We start from the raw sequence: 13744 nt of genomic DNA, 5'->3' as shown, positions 1-13744 counted from the left end.
GTGTCTACCCAAAAAGGGTTGGAGAGAGGGAAAGATTATAGATAGACTTGGCAGCATCTGAAAATATTCCCAAAGTGTCGAGGCGCCTGTAAGGACATCCCAATTGTCTCTTTTTGGAGCTTATTTTCCATTAAACAAATTCATAAATATTCCCTGAAACTTGCATGTGCATCCTCAGCACAGTTACCCTTGACTGGGAACTGTGAAAGGAGAAAGACCACAAAAAAAAGGCTCTGGACTAGAACTGTGCTGCAAAGTAGAAAAAGAACAGATGTGTTACTTTTTCAGAGTGATAGATGGCAACATGCTTCCTGTCTTGGGAGTCTAAAAGCAAAAGGATTATTAAGGAGAAGAAAAATCAGTTAGGAAAACCCAGTAGCTCATTGTTACATTTTGTGAATTTTACATTGTTGCTTCCCTGAGGTGCAAATGAAAATATTGTTAGAGTAGAATCAGTGAAAGCAAAATTGATTTGAAACACTGTGCAGTAAGCTGAAGCCAGGGAGAGTTAAAAGATGCGCGGTGTCTTGAAGGAGGAAAGTCCCATGCATGCCCTGTCAGAGCTGTCCTCTATCCAGGTTGGAAGTGCCTCGGGCAGAAAACATGCCTGTCTACTTCCAGCAAACTTAGCAGCACTCCACAAATGGTAGGTCAGATTTTGTTATGACTGATTTTAAAAGAAAAAAAACTCACCAAAACCACACAAACTACCCCAAGGCTTGAGCAGTAAGATGGACTAGATTGCTCTGTTGAAGAGGGAGGACAGGTTGCATCTGGGCTCTGCAGCACTGGCTGGGCAGCCACAGGGATTCCAGAGGAGTTTCTAGCAGGGTGCTGTGCACTTCTGCCGAGATGTTTGAACACCAAGCCCCACAGTATAGCAGACCAGACTATTTGGGCTACTGGAGGAGAAAAGCGTGGGGATAATGTCTTAGCTAGAGAGCCTTCAAAGGTCTTGAATGTCTGGTAATGCTGCTCAGATAAACCCGAAGCTATTTGAATAAATTGGTGCTCTTTCTGGTACCAGTACCACAGCTTTGCATTCAGGTACACACATACAGGCATCTCCATACACCAAAGGAAATGGTGAGCTAACCTGATGCTTTAACAACTCCACACATTGCAGTAAAAATGAGATCTTTGAAGGAACAGAAAAATTCTTGGGGACCCTCTATCCTGTAGGATATCATAGAGGATAACCCTCTATCCTGTAAGAGTCCCTATGCATGCTTTTAGAGATATGTCATCTTCTCTTTTATTGTTGCCATAGTTTGTACTGTTTTTGAAGACTGTAGATGTTGGTTAATGTCACATAATTCTCTCTTAGAGTAACTGATGGAGAGACATCTTACTGAGAGGGAGCTAAGGTGGGAAGGTGTGAAGTAGTTTATTTGATGGATACATTTTTGAGGTAGTGACTAGTAAATCTCTGTGCCCTTGCGAAGGGCACACACAAAATGGAAACATAATTCAAAAATAGGAAAGTGGGAGTCTCAGCTAATACAGCTCTGGTTCAACTTGGCAGAAAAATGAAAAAACAAATGAAAATGTATGACCTGAACTAGGAAATCCTAAGACTACCTTTGTGTCTTGCTGTAAGAGTGGATAAAACAGGATCCTTGCCTCCCCAGTGACCCAGGCATTTGTGATGACTGATGTACAGGTACTTGCAGAGGGGTACCCAAAGTCAACAACCAGCCTCTCTAGGGTCATGTGCCAGATGATGCTTTTCTTTCCCAAATTGCACCAGTAGGAGAGCAGCTGAAATCAGTTTTTCAAAGGAGATTTGCTGATCAAAGGAGGCTTTGAGATCTGAGCTCAGCAGGAGCCAAAAGCTGTATGCCACTGCCTCTTGCAGAGGCTTCTCAAGTTCCTACGGGTCCAACCCCCTGCACCTGTATTGGACCGTATTACTATATGAAATCTGCCCAGGCTCTGACTTTGCTGGAGTTTATTGACTGAAGAGAGAAGGAGGCTAATCTACAGGAGCAGAGGTTGAGTGCTGTAGCAGTATGGCAGCCAAAAGTGCAGGAGAGTTCATGTGCTCCCTGGAATACCCACTAATCCTGTTTAGTTTATCCCTGTCTAGCTTGTGATTTATATGGTCAAATGATTGCATACAAAACCTCTACCCTCCTCTGCAGTGTATTTACTGTATGCCAGATTTGCTGTAAACTGTTTTGAGGAAGTTACTCTCAAACTTTACGTGATGTTGGAATTTTTTTCTGTCTGCTTTTAAAGCTGGCACAGTAATTATCGTAGTCCAATGGGAAGATGCTGAGAGAGAGAAATTAATTAATTCCAAAAATGACTTACAGTAGCTTTAGGAATATGGAAGTTAGTCCTTTAATCTCGGTGTGTGGTTGAGATGCTTCTTTCTTTTCAAATAAAGTTCTCATTTAGTACTGTCAAGTTTCTGCGGAATAACCATTAGTCCTGTCGCCTATTCAGGACTAAGCCTGGCTGGTTTAAAATGCACTAAGCTTTGCTCTGGTCGCAAACCAGCTTTTCTATGTGAGGCTGAAGTAATATCCATGAACACTTTTTATCTTGGCTTTGCAGCATAGCATGTAATTTTCTGTACTGCTTGAGCTCCAGCATCTAGGCAACGAGAGGTGAGCTGAGGACCTGGTTTCAAATTCAAGTCTTTGTTTTTTTGAAAACAGACCAACCCCCAATCTAAAACTGCAGATATTATTTGAGTACATCAAGGCATGTCAAGGAAATGTCAAGTGACATATTTGGAACAAAAGCTTGTTTGTAGTCAGATGATTCCATATGGGGTCCTGAGCACTTGGTCGGATGCGAATGGGCTGGAGGAGTATTTGCCTCTCCTCTGCCTTCCCGTGGGTATAATAGATATGACTTGGATTGGTTAAACCTGCAGCTAGCATTTTCACGTGGACGCTACAGTTGAGCTCCTTGTGTTTTTCTCTTTGTTCTGAAATGTCTTGCTTTTCAGGACTGTGTCATGTGTTGGGTTTTCTTTTTGAACGCATCATCTGTGAAGCTGCATTTCATGTGGTTTCCAGTATGGATTCAGACCTGGTTGTTGGTGCTCTGCTTGGTGAAGTGTGCCCAGCTCCTCTGGGGAGCTGGTCTTCATGGGGCTGGGAGACCACAGGGGGTCAGCAGCAGAGACAGACATAACCTGGTTTTCTTTTTTAAGATGCCTACTTGAAGTGGCATTAAACTAGCTCTTGTGTTTCTGTCTCAGCATTTGGGCAGCATCACTGAGGTCTTAGCAATGGAAAGCTTGACTCAAATGTTACTAGAAAACTACTTGCAGTAGTGAACAGGGCACACAAAGCCCCAAGCTCCGTGTGTCTGGGCATAGGCTGTTTTGTGGATTCCTGCAGAGTTGGCTCAATGGGTACTGGCTGTGTCCTGGTGTCCCCTCTGGTTCAGGAGGGCTGCAGCTGGTTTTGCTCAGTCTTCCTTGTGCCGGGGTGTATTTTAGATATGGATGCATGGTTTGGGAGGGGGTTGGGTTGATTTAAGCCTGTCTTCCCTCTTTTGCAGGCGTGTCAGGAGTAAAAGCAGATCGCTTTGAGGAAGCAATGACAGCAAAGCACTGTGCACTGTCACTAGTGGGAGAGCCCATCATGTACCCGGAGATCAACCAATTTGTGAAGCTCCTGCACCAGCACAGCATCTCTAGTTTCCTGGTTACAAATGCACAGTTCCCAGATGAGATTAGGTAAGAGTTGGACAAAATATCTCCCTACTAAAACATTTGAGTGCTGACCTGTGTTTTAATTCCATTTTATTGCTCATCAGAGTCAGGTCTGCATGAGCACTGACAATGAAGAAGCCAACTCGGCATCTATTTGATTTTAACCTTAATCTCCCCATGCTCTTTCTCATCTCTTTTTCTGCCCTAGTTTGATTTTCCTTTCTATATCTCTTAAAGTGTGATTACTTCTGAAAGTGAAGAGAATGTAATATAGTACCTCCTGGAGGTGTGAGGGAAGGAGAACAGTGAGTGAGCTGCATTTTGTGCTTGGGGACATGGATAACTGTTGTGAGTGTTTCCGACAGCTAGAGCAGGAGACCCAACTCATAAATTGCCTTTTTGGTCTGTGTGCTTCTCTTGCAGTCTGATCTTTGTTCTAATTCCATAAGACCAGCCGTAATGGCTCAAACCAAAGATCTGTACAGCTCAGCATCTCCAGCAGGACCCAGAGTGCAGGATAAGAAAAGGTGAAAAGCACATACTCAGCTGCAAAAGTGGGATCAGTAGTTTTTAACCTCCCTCTCAGAGGGACTTGAGCTAAATGTTCAAAACTTTTTAATGAACTCTGATGAAAGAGTCTTTACAAGTGCAAAGGATCCCTGTTTCTGATGTTCCTGGGCATCCAGGCTGCCTTTAACGAAATCCAAAGCCATGTAACAAGGAAATGCAGCACGTGGTATGAGCTGCAAGGTGGTTGGGAACTCGTCAGAATACCGTCAGCTAATAATGCTGACGAAGTCCAACCCTGGAGTTAGTGCGTTAGCGGAGCTGTATGCAGGGTGGTTTTGGTATGTCACTCAGCTTGTCATTTCAGCTCAGTGCCTCTCCGTGTTAGCACTCTGTGGTAGAGCTTCCTTTTCACTTCCTTCTCATGGTCTGAATACGACAGTGAGGGAGAAGGGCATGCAATTTTTGAGTGAGTAATTATATACTACAAAGGCATTCCAAATGATTGAAAAATTGTGTAATCAAGTTACTTTAAGTCATGTATTATGTGACTGATAGACAGAAATTGCTCTTCCTAAAGATAGCATTTTAAAAAGAGAGCACACACTATATTTTGAAGCTGCATTTCTTATGATCTGCTGAATGTTTTTTAAAAAGAAACAAAAAAGAAAGTGATAAAATGCTAGTCTTGCTGTCTTAAAAATTGCAACTGATCTTTGGCTCATCAAAGCAAATGATTTGCTTAATGTGGGAACTGAAGTATGCACCAAGCTCACTTTTCTGTGAGCTGACAGTAGAGGGGAGCTATAGTCTAAAAGTTACTCCTAAAATAGGCAGCATGACCTCTGGCATTCAGCACGCAAATAGGGAGCGTGGCCTGGGGTGTTTGCTGGGTTTAGGAGAGGGGCCCGCTGGGTCTCCAGCATGGTGCTGTCTGTGCCTTCCTCTCTTCTCTCCTCCCCACCTCCTCTTGTATTTGGACTGCAGCTTCATCTGCCTCCAGGTGCACACAGGTTTTCATGAAGTGAAGGAGGTTTTATAGCACGTGAGCTCCTGTTGAACAGTTACCTGGCTCTTGTCCTCATCCTCCTCTTGTTTCCGATTAGTGACTGTGAACATGAACTGTTGTGTATGTGTTTGCATTTATGAGCATCAATAATAATAATAATATGCTTATTATTACTCATAAGCAAATGCTCATTTTTGTTATATTGTTGTTACTGTTCTTTGAATCGTTGACTAGGCTGTGTCCTGTTGGGTTTGTGACACCACCTCATGGCTGGTGGCCTAAAGTCAATTTATTGCTCTTGAGTTCAGCTATGCTACTTGGTTATGATTTCTGCCCAAGTTCATATGTGGTAGATGCTGTGAATTTGATCTCCTGGATGCGATCTCAGCTGTCTAAGCTAGCTTGGAAATTACAACCAAAAATTAAGGAAGAATGTTGGAAAATCCATTCTAGTACCAGGCAACTAAATTTCCTGTTAATTATGAAATGTAGCTGTGTTCTGGGAACATTAGTTTGTGCTCTGCTTCTCCCTGGTCCTGGCTGGACCCATGACTGCCCTTTCTTCTTGTTCCACTTCATCAGAGCACGTGCATGAGGTTGTCCTGGCTCCAGTCCCAGCCATGGCAGAGCCCTGCGGACCACTCTGTTTTGGAACAATGTGGGGCAGCAATACTGCCCCGAGATCTCTTCTAATTCCTTAATTTTCTCCACTATAACAGTGAGTCTGGCTCTTGCCTGTCCTTAGGATTGATATCCTCAGAGATGAGAAGATTTTTTCTCAGCTCATGTTTCGAAAAACACTCGCTCCATTTTCAGTGGGGCCTCTTTTAATTAGGCAAATCTGGCGTTAAGTAAAGAAAAGATTATTTTGGCTATGTTCTTTGAAACTGAATACTCCAATCCACTTATGCCTAGAACATTTGGTCATTTTTGGAGATTGTGGCTTTGGGCTGCCAGTCCAGACAAGCTTGTTTACAAAACTTTTTTTTTTTTAACCTGAAATGTTAAGTTTGTTCTGGACTATTTCATTCTTCTGTCTAAATATATACAGAGAGAATAGGGTTAGATAGGTCGTTTGAGTGTCCATGTTAAGTGGATTTTTCTGCATGGTAAGAGCTCTGTTTGGTCTCATTCTGGGCAGTTTTTGTCACTCTGTCACCTTTTGGGGAAGGTAGGGGTTTGGTGTACTTTTAGGTGGCACTGTTTGGCAGCTGAACAGTAGTTTCTGATTTCTTCTCATCTTCTGTAAAGAACCAAATCAAGCTGGGACTGTAGCCTGCTCATTAACAGACTTCACAAAAAATGCTTGCAAAATGTTGTCCTAAAACTGTTAAGAGCTGAAGAGTTGCGTGGTGCAATTAGGATGCTGTCATTTCATCCTGGAGACACTGGGGTGGAAGATGCCATGAGGGGTGGATATGTGTTATACTCACCGGCTTTATCAGTTTTGTCTGTGACAAGGGAGCTCGTTTTAGGTTGTTTCTCTTAATGCTTTTCATTATCCCTTTGCTAGTGGACTGCAGGTTGCTGCTTCTCCTTTATACCCTTGGGGTTTATGGAAGGGATTAGACTCAACCCAAGCTCTTCACACAGCAGAGGAGGTTTAATCTTTTTAGAAGTTACTGCTGTTGGGCTCACAGATGCTGTGCTCACTGGCATTATGTGACCAGAAAGACTATACTGCAGGATTTATATGGAATAAGAGCCTTGGAAGTGGAAGGAGAACATGTTGGGGGATTGTGCTTGGTTTTATTTTCTAAACAGCTTGGATTTCCCTTCAAAAAATTATTTGATTGATGATGGCAGCTGCAGGTCAGGCAAGTTCAACGTGTTCAGCAGTAGAAACTGGGTGAATTATGGCTGTATTTCTATTGAATGGGATTATTTTTCCATGGGCCAGGACAAATAAAACTTTGGGAAGGGGCTGAGCTTTATGATTTTTAACCATAGGGGCTGTGGTGAGAAGCAGAGCCTTTCAGTGCCTCACATGAACCCCTGGCAGCCTGCTTTGGGAAGCCTTTCTGAATGTTACAGCTACACTGGAGTGAAATATGTTCCAGTTCAGTGAGGAAAAGATAATTAAAATGTCAGCCAAGGCCTCTGTATGTGACATTTTTAGCTTTGGGTGTATTATTTGTTGAAAGTAGATTGTAACGTCTTGCTTTTAAGATAATGGTCACTTGGCAGAGATGAACTGCTGGACTTTGATAGTTTTCCCTGTAAATACTGTATAGTTCAAGTCACTACTGGACCAGCAGAGCAGCTTGTTTGGAGATACTGTGTTTTATGTGTGCTTTGGTAGGAAAACACAAATTCAGCTAGTAGTAATGTCTGAAAACAATTCCCTTTTATTTCCAAGGAACCTTGGGCCAGTAACGCAGCTGTATGTCAGCGTGGATGCCAGCACCAAAGAGAGCCTGAAGAGAATTGATCGACCCCTCTTCAAGGATTTCTGGCAGAGGTTTCTAGACAGTTTAAAAGCCTTGTCTGAAAAGGTACCCAGTTAAGAATGTATTTTTAAATATTTTTTTCTTCTTTCTGCACCTTACCTACTCAGGACAAAAGTAGAAGATTTGAGAGGCTTAAGATGGACTGTGGAGTGGCTTCTGGATGTGTTGGGAGCATTTTACGTGTTTTAAGGTGTATAAAGTCCAGCAAGTTTGATTAGTTTTCCATGTGGGGAGAAATTTAATGACAAAAGGAGAGCAGAAATGGGACAGTAAACTCTGCTGTGAATGTTAATAGACGCATGAGAGATTAAGAGATTACAAAATAATAGATTATTTCCTAAAGAGGCGTTTACACTGAAAGCAGGCTGTGGAAGGAAAACTGGAAATTCAGGGAAGCCTAGGAAGAGTCATAAATTCCCATGTGGCTCTTAGCACTGGTTCTCAAAGGTTCTCTTGAAGCTACAGAACATAAAGGACATTATGTGTGTGCTGGAGTTTACTAGCTCTAGTTGCCCTCCTGCTACATAGAAATCTGCTTATTTCTGGAAGATTTACCCAAAACAGTAGATCTGAGCATAATAGCAAGGGTGATCCTTTATACCGTCAGTGGTTTGTAGTAGTTTGTGTGTGTCTGAGACAGCTGAACAATGACCTGAAGGCCCGTGGGATCATGTCTGCTGCTGCCAGCTCAGAACTTAGTCTACCATGTAGGTTTTTGTTGTAATTAATGAAGCACTCGTGGTCCCAGCGTCACATGAATTAATAAGAATAGTGCTTCATGAGCACGTCTTCCCTCTCTTGTTTACTGATACTGTGCTCTGATGGAAGCAAGTACTTCTGTTTACTGATTTGGCAGAAGTTGACGTGTTACCTGCTGAGATAAACAGACAAGAGAGTCTGTTTCATTTGAATAAGGAGTTTTTCTGCCTTCTGAGATGACAATGTTGGACCATTTTCTGCCAGTGTACTTACATTAGTAGATCTGGGAGACTTGGTGTAATTGAGCAACACTTTCTTCTGCAAAGGTATGTAAGTAGCTTGATCAAGCTGTTTGCGTGCAAATGTGCAGGCTGATCTTGTTAAGCAAAATCTCAGGCCAAACTCTGAGCTTACTGGAATGAGGTACAACCTAAGTTCTCTGTGTGAGTAGAGGAGGCTGTGGAAAGAAGGGGAACTAAAATATTGAAGGTAAAAACATTGAAAAAGTCTTTTGGGAACTTGCTTTTGCCCATCATTTCTTCCATTCTGCCTCCTCTGACCCTGGATAGATAGGGTTCATTCATTGCTGTGTGTTGTCAGAAATTTCCTTGCAAAGAATTGAAGGTGAAAGTATTGGCAAGTTTGTCCATACAGCTAAAAATACTCTGGTCAAGGTGAAGAGGAGAGGAAAAAGAAGCTCAACTAGCAGGTGCATTTTCTCCTCAAAGCAACTGCACTTTGAAGGGTCCTTGAAACACTGATAATACAAGAGCCAATTAATAGTTGCTCCAGTTGGTAATACACTGTTCTGCCAGCCCCTGCTCAGCTGCATATTGCATCATCACACATGTGGGACAGCAAGAAGTCTGGGGAAGCTGCTGTTTGTTAGGTTTTTCTTAATGTTATACATGGTTCTGGTACCCCAAAATTATCTTGAACTGCTTCTAGGCAGAAGGACCTTTCTGGTTTCCTCCTGAGCACATCACTTGGTGTTCACGTGTGATGTTAAGCACCGTTCTGTAGGACTGTGATGAATGAAAGATGGTAAAAGCTAATGTGTCTGCTGATCGTTGAGAATACAGCTCCTATTTCAGAATAGGTGGGGAAGTGCTGATGCATTGTGTTGGGTAAGTGATGCTAATATATCTGGAAACAAAATAAAAGTCCCATATTTTCACATGGCCTGACAAACCATCCAGGCTTATTCAATTCTCGTGAGACTGACACAAGCTGGCTTTGCAGCTGATATGAGTCACTGCTAATAAGAATCATGGATAGGTTTGATCTATGCACATTTAAAACACAAGTTGTACCTTGCTGTGCTTGCCATTGTGTTGTTTGGCAAGTGCTGTTCCTGCACAGTTATCCTGCTGGCTGTTCCCGGGGCTCTGTGCTTGATACTGCAGGGATGGGTAGTTAGAGACAGGTCCTGCTGCAAAGTGTTGATAATCCAGACAGACCAGTGGGAGAAAGGAGGAGAAGAGGACACAGTCCTAGGTGAGAAAGGAGTGAAGATGTCCTCTGTGGCTGTTCTCTTTCCTGCCACCAAAAACCAGGCTGATTCTTGTTAAAATGGAAATGGAAGGGCCTGGGCAAAGAGTTGGGTTTCAAATCTGTTGCCTTAATGAGGTAGTTATACTGATAATGGATTTCATTATTTTAACTGTAGTTCTCCACAAAGTTCCTGAGCCCTTAATAAAGGAGTGAATTTAATAATGAATACTTCCCAGTATGATTTGACAGCATCATACAGCATGTTGGTGATTAGTTGCTACGGCATTTTCAAAGGAAGTTCAGGAATAAAAGATAAAAATCTTTTGTGATACTTCTTCCTGCAGCAAACAGCAAGAAACCCCCTCTTTGTCCACTACTATTTGGAGCAAGTTTTATTCTTTCTAGAGTGATTCTCATTGAGATGATTTTCGTGTTAAATTTTCTGTGCTGAAAATGTTTTTTGAGAGAGGAGTTTATGTTAAACAGCAGGTAGGCTCCCAGAAGGCTTCATTTGTTTCTTGTCATGTGTCTTCTGCCCTCCAAATTAAATTGAGAGGAAGAAGAAAGACATTAACATGTGCAATTTAGAATGTGCCCTTTCCAAACGTCACGTTTGAAAAGTCTTGTAGTCTTGTTCTCTGACAGCCTTGAGTTCATAAGAACGGTTGAGAGGTGACTTGACTTGATAGACAAGCGCTTGGAGCAAGTGCTAAGGATGCGAATCCTTATTCTTGTTGTAAGGATGAGAAATCTCTGTTCTAGTGGTTGAAAGGTATTTCTTCCAGCCACTGCTGCTTCATAGTGCTATATCCAAATGAGAAATGAGGTACAGATTAATAATGAGGGTCCAGAAGCTCAGGAGGGAAGAGGTAGATTTTCCATCTCTTGAAGTTTTATGATCAAGTTGATGCTTTTTCCAAAAATACCATTAACTAAAAGCGTGCTGTCTGAGCAAGAAAATAAGAAACCGATGTTCTGTGAGCTCTCATCCACCAGCAGTCAGACTTGTGATCTATTTGTATTTTGACTTTGTGCTCCGTTTCCCTCTGTTATTAGACCAGATTCTGTAGGTTGAGAAACTTTGAAAACTGTTGTTCTTGGTGTTGTCATCCATAAATCACCAAGTGTTTTCCCAAGTGACAGGGATGTTGACTGAGACAAATGGGAATCCCCCACAGAGTTGCTGATAAATGAAGTGGGGATGCAGTGACTCAGTATGGCAAAAGTGCTTACAGATTTCTACCCGAGCACTTTGAAAATAACTGGAGAAAAGAAGGTGATGGACATACCAGCAGAACGTGCCCTGTTTGTGGTTTTAACATTACATTGCAACATCTCCGAGCATGTTTTTTTCCACCTGTTGAGAGAGTAAGACAACTCTTGAAAGCAAGTGGCTGCTGGTCCACGGATGTTCATGGGCTTGATGAGCACTGGGAAAAAGGTCCCTGGTGTTGCTCATGTGCTCTGACGAGCACTCTTCCAACCTTGACGTGGTGTCACCTCTTCTGTCTGTATCTTCTTGACTTAATCATGATAAATCCTGTCCAATCTGCTCGATACTCTGTGCCTTATAGTACTTGCTGTGCTGCCAGACACCAAGTAGGCATTGCTGAACTGCTTTAACTTTCAGAGGACAGGTGCCAATGTTCTCTTAAACAGATTGGAGTCATGCACAAAGCAAACAGGGGGGAAAAAACCCTTTAGGTTAATAGATGTTATGGCACTGCAGGAACTGATGATGAAGCAGAGCCTTATCCTTCCTGTCCTTCCAGGAGGGTCACAAAAAGCAAAAGAAACAGCTTGTTGGCACTTTCTGGAGTTCAGTTAGACTTGTGTCTTTAGAAATTATACATGACTCTTGCTTTAGATCTCAGCTAAAACCTTGCCCTCAATCTTTTTCTGCTTCAAGAGAATTAAGATTTTGTAGAGAAACAGGGTCATGGCTCTGCGGGCAAGGTGTAGCAAATGTCTCTCCCCCCCCCCCCCCCCCCCTTTTTTTTTAATTAAGAAAGGATGAAAAAGGGAAACTCTTAGCCCTACTTGTCCTAGGATATCATATTTGACAGTGCATGGATTTGGTGCCTGTGGCTATGTACTCCTTGCTGGAAAGTGCTAGAGATGGTTTGTCCAGAGAAAGGCATGAAATACAAAAACATCTCCTATTACCATCTTCCAGGTCTGCATTTGCACGCTGCTTACAGGTAGTTTCTTTCATATTTCTGGATGATGTAGATGCCAGCTTGCATATTTAAATGTTTTCAGGCTTGCATCTGGTGCTGTTTACTTTAGTGGGTTTTTTTCCAATGTGATCCTTTCTTCAAAGTTACCCTTGGCTTCTATGTGATTACAAACGTAGTGTAAATACATTGAGTTACATCTTAAGCACGTTTTAGTGCTTATTATATAATATATGACAGAAACAATTGCTTTTATGAAAAGAGCACACTTGATTTGCATGGGGATTATTTATGTGGTTACTGGGGGAGGGAAACTGGTTTGTAGAGCATAGTCTGATGTTTCTGAGCTAAGTGAATATTTAAGGAGAATTTAAATGTAAAATTTGCAACAGATGTTAGAATCAGCAATCAATTTTGCTGCTATAAATTTAGAAAAATTTGACTCTTCTGCACAGTAAATGCTTTCCACCAGCTGTGTGCTTGTTTTAATGGTTTTGCTAATGAGGCTTCTGGTGTAAGCCTTTTGAAATGCAATATGAGTGTTACAAAGGTATGATGTTTAATACTAAGTTATTGTCTCTGAAATACATCATCTCCTTTAGTTTAGCTTATAGTAAGCAGCAATCCAAATGAGGCTTTAGTGAGGTTCTTGGCTGCAAAGGGAGTGAAATCTTATTTCTTCTGCCTGTTCCAGTGCCTCTTTGTTTGCTTGCAGGCAAGAAAAGGGGAAAAATGTTCATAAACACACTTCATAATCAAAATGACCTGTTATTCCAAGCTGCTGGTTGTTATTGTGTGTCTTACGAAGACAGGATAGTGAGGCTAGGGGGGAAGGCAAAGTGCCTCTGGCCACCCAGTGAGCCTGAGGCAGAGGTGGGGGTAAAATCCATGTTGTCTTAGTCCTTGTCCAATGCTTTGTCTGTTATCCCACATCAATCCCCTCCTCCTCATTGCTGCCTGGTGCTTTGGAGTAGCCAGGTCTGTGGGCTATTTGCTTGCTGCTTGTTCTTGCCAGGGGAGTAGTTATGGCTGCAGAGGGGCTGCCCGGCTGCCACCCTCATTGTTGGTAGAAGGCACTTCTCCCCCTTCCCATGTCTTTGGGAAATGGGCTCTGACCTATGAAATGTAAATGGGAGAAACAGAGGGCCCTCCTCCTCCTCTTCCAAGTTCACTCTTCTCTTTTGCTCCTTAACTAGCACACATGATATAGCTTGCCTAGCTTTTCTCCTACTTAACATTAAAGAAGCATTTGCTATTCTTACCATTTATTAAACATGATCTTTCTTTTGCCTTGAGCTCTTCCTAGAGGCTGCGTGAGAGATGCCAGACTTGGCTTTTAGAGAACTTGGTTCAAACCATTTTCTATTCCCCCTTCCTGCCCTTCTGTTATTTATTAACCCAATCACTATCAAAGGGTTGCTTTGTTGCCTGGGGCTTGGCTCTGGGAGCCAGAACTCCCAACTACCCCAACAGGCTCTGTGGTCTTGAGGATGTCTTCTCACATTTTCATTCTCTAGTTGTGAAATAGAGCAGTAGTCTTCATGTAAAAGCACCCTGAGAAGACAGAGCATGTGTGTGTTTTTATGTGAACTCTTAAAAAGGAAAGAGCGAGCCTAAAATTCTGCTTGTGGCAACTAGGCAAAAGAAACTTGTATCTGCACTTTATTTTAAAACATGTTTTTATTTAAGCCTATAAAGTTGAAGTAACTGGGCCAAATGCCATAGATTGGGA

The 13744-nt window shown here is 42.3% G+C and overlaps 1 protein-coding gene across 2 annotated transcripts in view; it reads left to right on the top strand.

Moving 5' to 3' along the window:
• LOC126039943 (S-adenosyl-L-methionine-dependent tRNA 4-demethylwyosine synthase TYW1-like) overlaps positions 1 to 13744 on the top strand; it is a 112025-nt gene that overhangs the window by 50637 nt on the left and 47644 nt on the right. For both annotated transcript variants that reach the window (XM_049803787.1, XM_049803788.1), the window contains exons 12-13: positions 3523 to 3700; positions 7552 to 7687. In XM_049803787.1, the coding sequence (XP_049659744.1) occupies positions 3523 to 3700; positions 7552 to 7687 (314 nt within the window). The remainder of the gene's footprint in view (positions 1 to 3522; positions 3701 to 7551; positions 7688 to 13744) is intronic.

This window comes from Accipiter gentilis, chromosome 6 (genome assembly GCF_929443795.1).
Source record: "Accipiter gentilis chromosome 6, bAccGen1.1, whole genome shotgun sequence".
In the NCBI taxonomy this organism is placed as follows: Eukaryota; Metazoa; Chordata; class Aves; order Accipitriformes; family Accipitridae; genus Astur; species Astur gentilis.
This window is presented reverse-complemented; position numbering and strand designations above follow the sequence as displayed.